This window comes from Erythrolamprus reginae, chromosome Z (genome assembly GCF_031021105.1).
Source record: "Erythrolamprus reginae isolate rEryReg1 chromosome Z, rEryReg1.hap1, whole genome shotgun sequence".
Lineage (NCBI taxonomy): Eukaryota > Metazoa > Chordata > Lepidosauria > Squamata > Dipsadidae > Erythrolamprus > Erythrolamprus reginae.
The window spans coordinates 105,658,163-105,672,764 of NC_091963.1; the positions used below are offsets into that span (position 1 = coordinate 105,658,163).

General features: G+C 40.2%; 1 protein-coding gene across 4 annotated transcripts in view; it reads left to right on the plus strand.

Moving 5' to 3' along the window:
* The window catches only part of THRA (thyroid hormone receptor alpha), a 200,884-nt gene that overhangs the window by 142,693 nt on the left and 43,589 nt on the right, over positions 1-14,602 (plus strand). Inside the window, exons 4-5 of one of the 4 annotated variants that reach the window (XM_070727343.1) lie at positions 10,987-11,085; positions 11,200-11,328. The exons of 1 other annotated variant lie outside the window; for it this stretch is intronic. In XM_070727343.1, the coding sequence (XP_070583444.1) occupies positions 11,081-11,085; positions 11,200-11,328 (134 nt within the window). In that variant the 5' untranslated portion in view covers positions 10,987-11,080. Of the gene's footprint in view, positions 1-10,986; positions 11,086-11,188; positions 11,329-14,602 lie in introns of those variants that run through there. 2 more of the 4 variants (XM_070727346.1, XM_070727342.1) reach the window with 2 other exon arrangements.

Consider the following 14,602-nt stretch of genomic DNA (forward strand, 5'->3'; position numbering starts at 1 on the left):
ACAACACTATGGGACATGGCAGATCAGGGGTGTTGCCAGGGAATGATAAGATGTAAATGAGAAAAGCTGGGTTGTTCTTGTTCTTATTTTAATCAGAATTAATTATGAACTAGAAATGCCAGTAGGCAGCTTCTAATTGTTAGTGTGAGGATAATATTGCATTACTACAATGGTTCTCAAAGCATGGCCTGTGCCTTCCTGTGAGTCATTTGAAGGGCACCATACTCTCCCCACTTTGCTCAAATGCAATAATATTTTGTAAAATCGCTGGCTCTGGACTGGCTGTGAAGCGGGTCAGATACTTGGACATTGTCCTTTGCACTCACAGCAGTGGCTCCAGGAAAAATCCTGGCTTTTTTCAGAGAGCTATCTAAAATAAGCTGTCCGGGATCTTTGATGCCCTCTTTCATAGTTCCTCTTCTCTATTTCTAAAGCAGCTTGGTACTCATCTTCTTCATGGGCTTTAGGTTGGGTTTTGGCATTGAGCCTAAGTGTCTTCTTAAGTAGGCAAAGCACTGCATTTCAGTTTCTTGCAAAAAGACATCATTTTGTGGCACGGAGCCAGCATACTCTGTAGCAAATATTGCTGAAGTCCATCCCTCCACAAACAATCCCATGGATCCTACTGGTAGATATTTTTCAGTCAAGGGATCTATCTCCCTCGCTTTGTTGTATTTTAAGAAACGTCGCAGTGCAAACTGGTGGCATAGGTAAGTGGAACACACCCCTGCCATGTGGGTGTGTGAACAAGGCTGTGAGTCAAAATGCAGATTTGTGTGAAGGCTGAAAATAAAAATAGAGGATCCAAAGTCTTACAAATCATGTTTAGTGGTGCTAGGTCCATTTCATAAGTAGTTTTTAGATATACAGTGATCCCTCGATTTTCGCGATCTCGTTCTTCGCGAAACGCTATATCGCGATTTTTCCCACCCGATGACGTCACTCTCTTCCTTCCTTTCTCATCTTTCTTTCTCTCTCTCTTTCTCTATCTTGCTTCTTCCTCTCTCACACTCTCTTCCTCCCTATCTCATCTCTTTCTTTCCTTCTCTCTCTTTCTCTATCTCTCCCCCTCTTGCTGGCGGGCGGCGGGCGGGCGAGCGGGGGCATCAGCGAGGAAGACCCAGGGAAGGTTCCTTCGGCCGCCCAGCATCTGATCTGCTCGGCAGCGCAGCGAGGAGCCGAATCGGGGTTTCCCCTTTGCGTGGGCAGTGGGGAAACCCCGATCTTCGTCTGCTCGCTGCTGCTGCGCTGCCGAGGAGATCAGCTGCTGGGCGGCCGAAGGAACCTTCCCTGGGTCTTCCCCGCCGCCCACGCAAACTCCACCATCTGCGCATGCGCAGCCATGAAAAAAGGGCGCGCATGCGCAGATGGTGTTTTTACTTCCGCAACCCTACATCGCGAAAAATCGATTATCGCGAGGGGTCTTGGAACGGAACCCTCGCGATAATCGAGGGATCACTGTACAGTAAAAAGCAGCCTTATTTTTCTGCTGTGGTTATTTAGAAATAAATGTCCATCAATACCTTCCTGTATATTTCCTTCTTTTCCATTTTCTTTGCCTGGGCTGATTCACATGATAACATTAGCTAGATTGAAAGAACCTAAAAAAAAATAAAGGTAAACAAAATCAACTGGTTTAGAGAGCTTGCTCAGTGACCAGAAGAGTTTCTATAGGCTGCTGGTCTCTTGTTGGAAAGAGGCCATCATCAACTCTGTCATCTTTGGATTCTTTTAACCTGAAATAGAACCTGAGGTCTTCTGGATGTAAAGCATGAATCTGTTCTCCCTTCTGTTGAGATGTTAATTTTAAAAAATATAGAGATCAACTGTTATTTATATGTATGATGGATAATTAGGGGGGAAGTCAGTAGCTCTTTGGTCCATGCTACACCCCCAAATCACCCAAGATCACTTTGACAGTTCAGTAGTTTACAATTTATTTGTGATTTAATTGGTGTGCTACACTGCCACAGGTGCTTTGGTGATTTCAACAAAGGTCCTGGATTAGGATAAGGTAATGTTTTCAGAAGACAACTTCCATGCAATATGTAAGGTTTTTTCCTCCATTCTTATGTGTGTATATTCTCTAGCTAGACACTTCACAGGTTGAAGTTTAATGTGTGAGTTTATCTCCATTGAAAGATTGTGTCTTTAAGATTGTTGGAATAATCTTACGGTATCTATAATTATTGGCTTCTATTACTATTTTGTGGATTTTAACTCCTTACTGCAATCACTGAGAAGCAAATGTTTATTAAAACTTATCCTAGCACTCAGTTCTTATGTAGAATCTCTCTATCCTGATTTTATAAAGAACGAGTTTATGGTTTTGCATATATTAGAAGCCAAATCTCCAACAATAGATGAAAATCACAATTTTTGTGAATGTGGCTTTTTAAATTTAGTTGTAGCAATTAAAGGATTAACTACTGGCAATTTTATACAAACTATAATCAATGTTGCAAACAACTTCACATCAAAATTCAGGATACAGGGTTTATGTGAAAAACATTGGATTAGCAAACAGTTGTTACTACTAACCAGTTGATACTTGAATTCTAGATTTCTGAAGTAGCAGAACTAACCTGGTAAATTGAACTGATAACATTCCCCTTTCCCATGTAAAAATTAATGTCTGGGGAGGCAGGTTATGCATGTGGAAAAAAAATATAAGTTTACAGGCATTTGCAATATGCACAGAGGTTGCAGTCATGTCACGAACTGATAGACAAGTTCATTTTCAGCCAAGTTCGTGAGGTAATTTCCAAATGCTATAACTAGAGGCTGTCAATTCACACTGCAGTATCCTCAGCCTTTGTTTGTTTGTTTCCAGAAAGGAAACTGAATAGCAAATCTGGCATTAAGTTAGGAATGTGAAGTCTTAAGAAACTTCGGCGGGTTTTGTTTGTTTTCATATATTTTTCTCTATTTTATTTTGCTTTTAGAATAACAACAGAAAGGGAGCTTTTGACAAAAAGAGAATATATATGAGAATGACAAAAGAGGTTCAGCCTGAAAAACAATTAAGAAAAACATTTGACAGGTTCAAAAGAGAGAAGAGAGAAGGCCAAGTACATTCTAGTAGTCAAATGATATGTATTAACTTGTCCTAGTCACGTACACATCGTCTCCATTTCATTTCCCCCAAATCACATTTGTTACTCAGCCTGGGAAGTAAATTGTGCTGTGACTTAGTTGGATAGTGTGAGCAAGATAGACTATAGTTTCTCTGTTCTAGTGTTCACATAACAGTCAGGTCAGCTATAAATCAATAGATCTAGTTAGCTACCTGCACTAAGATTAATTTTTAACCTTCTTTATTTTTCCTTTTAATAATTTCATGGTGTGAACCCAATTAATAATGTCATGATGTGAACCCAATTATTTTATTTCTTTAGGGTTAATGCAGCCCATATAATACAGTAGAGATGTTAAACGGGTAAATGCCTGTTATAATTAGGCTGCTGAATTCTGGATTGCTTTTAGCTTCCAAGTGGTTTTTAAGGGCAGCTACATGTGTAGCAAATTGCAAAAGTTGAAACCCAAGGTACAAAGACTACTATTCCAGAAGCAGCCATAATGGGTACCAAGATGAAATTATACAAATGTTTGCACTTGCTCTTTAGGTAGGATACATCAACTTCTAGAATAGATCAACAACCACTCCCTCTTAAAACTTAAACCTATTTCCCCCTACCTAAATACTATGGGCTTTCAGGCATTGAGGGAGATGGCTAACTCTATCTTTAGTATTATGTGGGATGGATATACACAGCTAGTTATCATTAACAACCAGATTGATGACCTTCCTTACAACTTTTGTAGATATTAAATCGTATGAGAAAAATGGGTTAAAAGGTCAAACCCTATAACACGGAGAACTAGCAATGCTGCCTCTTCTTCCCCAAAATCAATTGGAACCACTCATGGAGGGAAGATAAAAATCCTCAGGTGGTCCACAAGAACACTATGATTAGCATTATCAAGGATGGTTGAGAGATCCATAAAGGCCAGCAAAATCTCATTCTATCATAGGTCATTTACAAGTACAGTGATACCTTGTCTTACAAACTTAATTGGTTCCGGGATGAGGTTCTTAAGGTGAAAAGTTTGTAAGACGAAACAATGTTTCCCATAGGAATCAATGGAAAAGCGATTAATGCGTGCAAGCCCAAAATTCACCCCTTTTGCCAGCCGAAGTGCCCGTTTTTGTGCTGCTGGGATTCCCCTGAGGCTCCCTTCCATGGGAAACCTCACCTCCAGACTTCTATGTCTTTGCGATGCTGCAGGGAATCCCAGCAGGGGAATCCCAGCATCGCAAAAATGGGTGCTTCTCTGGCAACCGAAGTCCGGAGGTGGGGTTTCCAATGAAGGGGAGCCTCAGGAGAATCGCAGCAGTGCAAAAATGGGTGCTTTGCTGGCAACGGAAGTCAGGAGGCAGGGCATCCCAGCAGCGGCGGTGGGTTTGTAAGGTGTAAATAGTTTGTAAGAAGAGGCAAAAAAATCTTAAACCCCGGGTTTGTATCTCGAAAAGTTTGTATCATGAGGCGTTTGTAAGACGAGGTATCACTGTACAGCCGATCCTATCTTGATTCCAGTCATAAAGTTAATTGAAAAGGGTCCAAATAATCTACTTTATCTAGAACGCTCTGCTATTAGGTCTCCACCATCTTAGTAATATTCCCTAAAAAGGGAATGGAAGGACTGAGAATTATCCATAATAGCCAGGTTTAATGGATTCCTGCTTCCAAACAAATAATGTAAACCCCTTCTCCATGAAAATGAATGCAAAAATATAGAAACAATTGCTGTTTTAAAATTTTATTGTCAATGTATTTAATTTCTATAGCTACCTGTAAGTACATCCAGCCATCTGTATAATAAAAATGCAGTACTAACAGCATCAACTTAAAAATTAATTACCAATAAGACCAACAGTGCAAAAATAGGAGTCATGAAATTGCTACTGAAAATACATGTATTCAGAGCTTTTGGATGTGAGATCACTATCAAAAAGATCTTTTTTCTTGAATAGTATCTGCTACTATGATGACTTCCATTTATTTATTGTGAGCTGCTCCGAGTCTCCAGAGAGGGGCGGCATACAAATATAATAAATTAAATTAAATTAAATTATTCTAGATAGGAATAAATGTACATTCCGAATGCCGGCACTTTAAATTAAAGTAGTCAATCCTTAATTATTTGGACTCAAATAATTTAAAGTATTAAAAATTAAAAGATGAAATGAACTTGAAAATGTACTCATCAATGCTATAAGTATAAACTTTATTGATTCCATGTAAGTCAGTCACCGATATCCAAGAGATTGTTTTAGGAGTACTATTCAGAAACTTTGGGAGTACAAATGTGGCATTTGTCTGTGATTCTTTAAATTAACTTTATCTTTTCTCCAGATCATATAGTTAACCTTCCATTACTGCAGAATGATATATTTCCTGTAAAACAAAATTGCAGATAGATGCAAACATACCCAAAACACTTGACCAAATTATTTAGGAAGCTTTTTTTTTTTGCTTTTATTTTATTTTTTTCATTTTGTACTGACCTAATTTCCTGAACTAGTTACCTAATAAAACCAATAACACAGCTTGGATTTTACTATGAATAGCTGGAACATGTTCAATTCTGTGACGATATAGTTGCATCTGATGCAGCAGCATAAGCTTATAAAAAATACTTCTGGCCATCAACCCCAGATTTCTGAGCAGATTTCCAATTATCTCTGAGGCTTAAAGGAAACCCAGACTACAGATGGCAGTCCATCAAGGATATATCTTCATTCGTCTGATGGTTCTGCTTATATATTCATGTTTCTTCTAAACTAGTTTTTGAGAATAATCTGAGCCAATTTTGCGGGTCATCCACATGTTGATTGCATATCAATGCAATGTTCAGAATACTTTAACAATTTTCTTCTAGATTATGGATGTCAAACTTGCAGCCTGCAAATTAGATGCGTCACATGCGGTCCATGCCCACCCCCATTTTAGTAAAGGGGGGAGTTGTGATACGTCACGTGACATGTCGCGAGTTTGACACCCCTGTTCTAGATGTTGAAAAACAGAGCTGAGTAAATGACATCAGTGCAAATATTTACTTCCTACAGACCACAGCTGATTTTCTTAAAATATATGGGACTAGGGGCTCAATATCCATTCTGCCTGGCAAATTGTTACAACCAACACCTGTGGCGCGGGAGGGGGGGGGAGAGACATTGCCTTGAAAAGCCTGATGTAAATAGGGAGTCTGATATGATGCAAAATTTTGTACTATATTTGAATCCATTGCATTATAGTAATTCTCATAGTTGCAGATCCAGTTTATTGCATCATTCAAATTCACCAGTATTCTTTGACTCAAACCATATGTTGTTTATGCTTATGTGGCTGTGTGTATGATTGAGAAAGGGAGAGAATTGTGTGGTTCTTGGTCCCATTTATTTGCTAGCCAGAACAACTGTGATTTTGTCTACTTCCACTCCTAAGAAGGGCTTGTCTCCATGTGTGCCAGGCTGCAAGCTGGTTCTGTTTATCCCTCTGTCTGTGGCATCTGGAAGTGCCAAGTAGAGGTGGGGATAGTTAGGATAATGAACCCATTCTCTGACACTGGCAGGGACTGGACCCTCTTGAGCCCCACAACGCAGCAGGTGTCTTTTGCTGCCGAGACTGCCTGTCTGTCAGGCAGTTGTATTGCTGCCTCTGTTTGCCCAGACTTTGCTGGCATGAAGTATTGGCAGCCAGGTTAGTTAAGCAAGGATGGGGGACCAAACTCTTTTAGAATTCTCTCATCTCTCAAATCCTAAACATGGATTTTGCTTTCTGGGGTTTTTTGGAGTTTTTTGACCATTTTCTCGTAGTGATCATTTCACAAAGAATCAATTTTTGGTTTTTTAAATGACTAAGGGCATACTGACTTTGCTCAAGGTCCTTTCAATGTACTACTGGCAAATTGCTTCAGAATCAAGCTATTTTTCCTCTTGTTTGCAATACAGTAATTGCAAGGACATGGAAGTGGAAGGACAGGGAAGGTACTTAGGGTACTTAAATTAGGGGGCTACTTAAAGTCAGGGAGCAACTTAATTTAATCCATGTGTAGCTTCTGTCCTTCATGATGTATCTCCCCCTCCCCAGACACACACATCAGACTTCTAATTGGGCAAAGGCAGTTTCAAGGTCTATCATCTCTGTAGTTGTTACTTCAGTCTCAAGACTGCTGCAGGCCTTGGTATTCAGTATTTGTTCTTTGCCCAGTTGGAAGTTGGTTCTGGGTCTGCCAAGACTCAGACAGGAGGATATATCCAATATTGTAGAGCTAAGTGGGAGAAATCAAGCTAAGGATGGAAAAAGAAGACTGGAAATAACTTGATGGAAACACAGAATGTGAGTAAATTGCTACAAGCTACAAGCCCTCTATAAAGATACAAGAAAGTGAATTGGCGTTAGAATGGAACAACAAAAAATATTTTTGAAGTGGACTACTTTGCAGACTTTTGAGGGGGTTTTTTATTGTTAGTTGGGGGCTAGCGAGAAACTCAAAGAAACCTAGAAGAAGAGATTGTTCAAACCATGGTGTAATTAGTTTGTCAGATTTATATTATTTTCTTTTCACCAAATGGGGCTGCAGGCAACTTTTAAGAATATAAATGTAATATAATTTATAACATACAACAATAAGATAAAAGTTTTAAAACCATATAAAAGCAATTTGATTTTTTTAAAAAACCCTTCAATTGCCTCATATTTAGAGATCAACATATGGAGCAAAGTCATTTCCAAATTAAAATTAAAATGCCTTTATTGACTGATGTCGATCTATAAGGATAGATTTATTATTTTATTTATTTATTATTTAGATTTGTATGCCACCCCTCTCTGCAGACTCGGGGCGGCTCACAGCAAGATACAGCAAATCATGACAAATCCAAATAAATTTAAAATATTTAAAAATATTTAAAAAGAACCCCATTTAGTAACAAACACACACACAAACATACCATGCATAAATTGTACATGCCCTGGGGAGGTGTTTCAGTTCCCCCATGCCTGACGGGTTTTAAGGAGTTTACGGAAGGCAGGGAGAGTAGGGGCAGTTCTAATCTCTGGGGGGAGTTGGTTCCAGAGAGTCGGGGCTGCCACAGAGAAGGCTCTTCCCCTGGGGCCCACCAACTGACATTGTTTAGTTGACGGGACCCGGAGAAGGCCCACTCTGTCATGGCAAGGAAGTCCAGAACCTAGGAGCTATCTCCAAGTAGACCATGTGATTCCTGTGTTGATAGAATAGTAATTCCAGAGCAGGCTTGAATGGGTTAATTTCTGTTTCCCGCCCCTCCAATAAAATGTTTCCAAATCTTGTAGGATAGAGTCCCTAGCTTTGGATTTTGAGGTGTTTTACAGGTATCTTCTCAAAAGAATTGTCGTAATAGCTGTGACCAGTTATAGAAAGCTCATACCTTGAAGAAAATACATGAAATTGTATGTGACAGCATATACTTTTTTATTTTCTAACTACGCCACTTGAGATTGTGTGGATCCAAGAAACAGTTTTAGGGGGGGGGGAGGATTATGGTTAAGCTGGGATTCGCTTTGCAGCCTGCTAACTTTCCATTTTTTTAATTTAAAAGAATTTTAATAAATGAAATTAGGTCACAAAACTTAATGCCCCAGTAACTTCTCTTTTTTTTCCAAATGATGGAAGCAGAAATTTGAACTTCATTGTTCAAATTTTGCCATGAGTCCCCTGATTTGTGTGTGTGTGTGTGTGTGAGTGTGTACCATGTTTTCCCCAAAATAAGACCCTGTTTTATATTTTTTTGAACCCTGAAATAAGCACTTGGCCTTATTGTTATGCATTCAAAAACCCCAAAACCCAGGGGATGTCTTTTTGGGGGAGAAACAGTGTGTGTGTGTATTATATATACATACACATATATTCATACAGTATGTATATGTATACACACACACACCTACCTCCTGCTTGTTATTGCAGCAGGAAGAAATTGATACTAGTGTAGTTGTACCTACAGTACCTGTAAATGTACTAAAACTATGTAGGGAAAGCACCACATGGATTTTATTTATATATGTATGATTAAAATTAGCACATTATTTAGGTTTCCCTGAATTTGAACTCTCCTATATATGATTGTGGTTGATTTTTTAAAAGGAGATTTACCTGGAAAGACAGGTATAAAAGATAACAGAGTCTTCATTTTCCTGTTTTGTTTTGTTTTTACTTTGTTCCCATCCTGGCTGGGAACTGTGACTTCAACTGATAGTTGTAATTGAAATAGTCTGTAATTCTTTCAGTGGGGGTTTTTGTTGGTGGTGGTGGTGGCAAACGTGATTTATATTACTGTAGATGCTTAAAAATTTTTTTTTTCATCCTTCAGGTTGTTTTTAGAATCAGCAGTCATATTCCTTCCTCTTCTCTTATTTTCAGTACTACAATAACCATGTGAGAAAGGGTTGGGTGAGAAAAAGTGACTGACGCAAAGTCCTCCAGATGACTTTCACGTCTAAGAAACTAGAACAGGTTCCTGATTTCTAGCTTGGTGCCTGAACCATTAGAGGTGGTCAACCAGGGGTGGGCACTCAATGTTCCCAAGGGTCACATAAGGAATGGGGACTGTTGTGGAGGACTGAACCAATAGTTGCTGTCTGCATTCCACTCACTTGCCCACAAGGCGGCACTTCAAGAAGATTGTGGTTGGTGAGCCTAAGTCCCTCTGCACCAGTGTTTCCCAACCTTGACAACTTGAAGATATCTGGACTTCAACTCCCAGAATTCCCCAGCCAGCGAATGCTGGCTGGGGAATTCTGGGAGTTGAAGTCCAGATATCTTCAAGTTGTCAAGGTTGGGAAACACTGCTCTACACAATGGCTGCCACCACCATCATCACCTCAGGCTGTGCCAGCCAAGGGGCAAATGGCACAGAAAAGTACTTTATCTTCATGCCATTCCACAAGTTGTTTTCTAAGTTCCAGTTCACCTCAATGAATGGGTGGATCAGACAGAGCCAAAGGGCCAAATGTAGTCCAGGTGTCATAAAATATTCAGTTCTTCACTAGACCAAACTGGCTCTCCAGTTTGATTTGTTATTCCCTCCTTCCTGCGCCTGGCCAAGAACATCCACCTGGCAGAACTAGAATTCATGGTCTCCCAGTTTCTTTGTACACATACTTATGAGTAGAGAATATATTCTGATACGTGCATATGTGTTGATGCTGAAGGACACCATAATCTATTTTTTTATTATATTTCAGGCTAGCTATATCTCCGTGCTTTAGTATTTGAAACCAGTGTTCATTTATGAGCTTAAGAGCTCGCAGGAAGAGAGACCTCATCTTGTGAGTGGTAACCTATAAAATGCTCTTTTTCCCCCCTCCAGGCACTTCCCCTCCCTGCTCCAAATATAATTTCTGTATGTGGTTAGTTTCTGGTGATGAACACACCTGGCCACTAGATGGCATCCCTGTTCCATAACCTATTGGGGGGAGAGGGGGATCTAATTAAGCAACATCATGGCAAGAGAAATTGAGACCTGCAGATAAAGGTCATGTGGAATAGATTTGAATAGCAATCATGCAACCCCTGCACTGTGTAACTAGTGACAGCGATCTGAAAAAGGGCAATACCAATGTTTTCCTCAATGCTGAAGTTGGCATGCTAGACACGTATAAGCACAAAGCATTAGTATTGTCTCAGACTCTAAAAGAACATGCATTCACAATCTTAATGACCAACAGAAGTACAAATGAACAAACTCACAGAGCACTAAAGGCTCTGCTTAATAACAACACTAGGCATAAGAAATCCAGCAATGGTTGACTTCAAAGTTGGGTTGATACCTGGCCAATAACCAATCCTCTAGTCTAGAAACCTTGCCCCAGTCTCTGGGGCAGCCCACTTTTGCCCAAAATCATCACAATGAAATATATGTTAATATTTCTTTTGATCATACAGGTAATCCTCTCTTTGTGTAAGGAGCTCAAGGTGACATATCTGAAGTTAGCCGGTCTCGTTCTCCCAACCGACTCTGGCCTTTACAATTAGAGGAATGAGGTAACTTAATTTAAGGAAAACAGATCATTGGCAATTCCAGCTTGTAAATGACTTCTTTCAGGATGTTCATTGGGAAGTGATGGAATCAGAGCCTCCTGTTTGAATGTCTTTCAGCTTACCTTGTCCATATGAGCAGGTTACTGTAGCCTCCAACTCATCTAATCAGACATCATTCAGAAATACCCAACTTCAACACCCATCACTCCTGGAAAGTTTTGAAGGTTGGGCTTGGCTAAAAGACAGGTGAGACACATGCCTAAGGCCATCATGATTAATTGACGCAGGAATGTAATAGCAGGATACAGTACTTCCTGTTTCAGAGAAGCTCTTTTCTCATGCTCTTGTATGAAGGACAGAAATTAACTGTATGATATAGCTAAACCAGTGGTGGGCTGCTGCTGGTTTGGACCGGTTCGAGCAAACTGGTAGTTCCGAAGATCAGCTTGCCCTGCCCCCCCCTGCTCTATCCTGTCCTATATTTCTTTCTTTCTGGCTCAGCTGATTTGCACAGCATAGCTCATTTCCACGCCTTCCCTGTTCTACTTACCAGGACTGCCTTAGAAGGTAAACAGCTGAGCTTCAAATTGTTGTATTTTGAACTCTGTACGCAATTGTGTTAGGTGCACGTAATCACCGAACTGGTTGTTAAACTGGTTGCAGCTCACCACTGAACTAAACAGCTGGAGGACAGAAAATAATACAGAATAGTCTCTCTCTGTCTCTCTGTGTCTCTTTCTCTCTCTCTTTCCCCTTCGCTCACACACACAACACACATACACACACACTCCACCCGTAGAAAAAAAAACTAACCAAGTTTAAACTAAACAGTTTACAATGATTGAGCCTTTCACTGACTTTCCACTAATTGATTTGCACGTCGTATGCAAAGCCAGCCATCACGAGATGCCTTTTTCACCTTTGCGGTTCTGAATATGGACTTGATAAGACGTAGCCAATGCTAGGTGAAATGTCAATGATTAAATGAATAAAATGTTTAGCAATGCTAGTGATTATTCTGAGTAGGACACACCTTTCTCCATATTCTGGGCGGAGCTAATATGAGTAAGCCACACTGCCACCTGCTGCAAAGAATTGGTATTGGCCTCTTCCCAAAATGTGTGATTTTGCAAGAGTTGGGAGAATCCATAGGTTTGGATTTGTTCAGATTTTGCCTGATGTGTGTTTACATTCAGCAGCCTTCCTCTAAAATTCTGCCAACAAATCCCTTTGCCCTCTGTTCAGATTAGCATTAGGAACGTGACCTCTGCTTAATTTTCAAATGAGGATTACTGGGGCTTAAAATTCCCGTTGGATCCTTGATTTAAGATGAAATTAGATGGGGCTGATATGATCAATAAAATGCACTAATGGTCGAAAGGCAGACCCTTGTGAGAGAAGTTCCAGACAAATGCTAAAAAGGGCAATTTAGTAAGCATTCTCCCTATGTATTCTGTTGACAATCGAAGATAGGAAGCAAGGGAAGGATTTTGAACACACTGCAAAATGCTTTCCTTTCTGGAATGCTTATAGTGTTGTTTCCAGATTTCTACATTCTGCGATAAATGTAAGTTAGAGGATGTGTAAGTAGTTACTGCACATGACAGAGTATACATTTGTGTAAAATATAAAAATGTTGTTGGTGGGGTGGGGGGAATCCTCTTCTGGATCTGTGGTGGACAGTTCAACTGGGGCTCTAGTTGCAACCCAGAATGGACATGCAGCTAGAGAATCAGACAAGATTACCATTTGAGGTCTGTTTTCCTGCTGGGCATGCCTTGGTTTTCTGAGGAGTTCCATTAAATGAAGTGCAAGAAGAGATGTCTGATGTGCTATGGGAGAAAGATGAAAAAATCATCAAGCATTATTAAGAACCTGTATTAGATATTATAGTGATAAAAGTGGCCAAATGTTTACCCAGCATTCCTGATTAGAGAGATTGTTGCTGTTAGGGAAGGCTGCAGAGCTGCTATGGGGAATATTCTTGTTACTTGGTTGATTTGCAAACAGTTGGACTCCGATTGGAGATAATTCACCCGAGGTGCCCAGGACAAAGCATTTTACTGCTAATTGAAGCAACTTTGATTCTACCCTGTTTCCCCAAAAATAAGACATACCCCGAAAGTAAGGCATGTCAGAGGTTTTGCAGAATTTGCTAATATAAATTTGCTAACATACCCTGAAAATAAGGTGTAGTCAAGTTTACATACGGTACGATGGAAAAACATATGGTACCATTCAAAGCTGTTCATAGCGGTACCGTAATAATGTGGCGTCCCCTGCTGGCCCCTTCCATCGCTTTGTACTGTCCAGTACAGCAGACACAGTCTACTGCTGTCTCACCACCATTACAGTCTCCATTACAGTGGGTAGACTGTAGTTCCTCTGGTGGCCGGAAGCTGCAATAGCGGGAGTATACTGTTGTACCATATAAGTGCCGTCGTTTGTGTGTGTGTGTGTGCCATACTGACAGTAATCAGTGTACCGTATGGTACACTTTCTTTGGGGGTGTCAGCTTTTCTGCCTGCGAATTTGTCTTATTTGAGAAATATAAGGCACTTCCCGAAAATAAGACGTAGCACAACTTTTGGAGCAAAAGTTAATATAAGACAGTGTCTTATTTTCAGGGAAACATGGTATGAACCCTAAGAAACGGGGTAGGGTTCTTTAGCCTTTTCATTCTCCTGGATGGCTAAAGCCACCCAAAAGATGACTTGTGGTTGAATTTACGTGGTGATGTTAGTTTCTTTTCCTTCCACGTTGAAGCACATTTATGCGTTCTGTCCTTAGGAAAACAAACTTGAATCTTATTTTCCAGTCTCTAACCTTCCATCTTGGAAACAAGGCAGAGATAGTATTGGTCTCTAGCTCAAAAAGATTATTTAGTATAGCATTGGTCTCTCTTCTTGATGCCTTGGGTCAAAGTGAGGGTGGTTTTACTGTATCTATTTTCATGCTTCTTAACCTCTACGTAGCTCCCAATATTGTAAATTGTTCAATCCTTTTGAACTGGTCTTAGGGTTTGGTCTTAGGATGGAAGGCACAATTTTGCAACACATTTTTCCTCCTTTCTCTATGACTGGCTTCAATTGGTTTTGGTAGGTGGGGAAAGATCACACCTGTGGCACCTCAGTTGTGAGGTGCTGCAGAATTTGACACTTTTCTCTGCTTCTGCGTAGAATCTACATAAACCTGCTAAGTGAAGTCATCTACCAGTTTGGGATCACATATCATTAATATGTGAATGATACCCAACTACCTTGACACCTTGCCAGCCAAGCAATGCATCAAAGTCCTAAGCCAGTGTCTGGAACCTTAAATATCTGAAAAGGATGACATGTACAGGATTCAGATTCATTTCTTACATGACAAAGGATTTATGTCTTTCAATCTGCAGGGATTCCATTGCTGATTCTCGATAGGGTTGAAGCTCTTCGGAGAAAATTGATACACAATTTGGCTTTTTTCTTGGATTGTTCTGGCCCAAGACTGTGGCAAAGGGGCCTTTGCATGGATACCT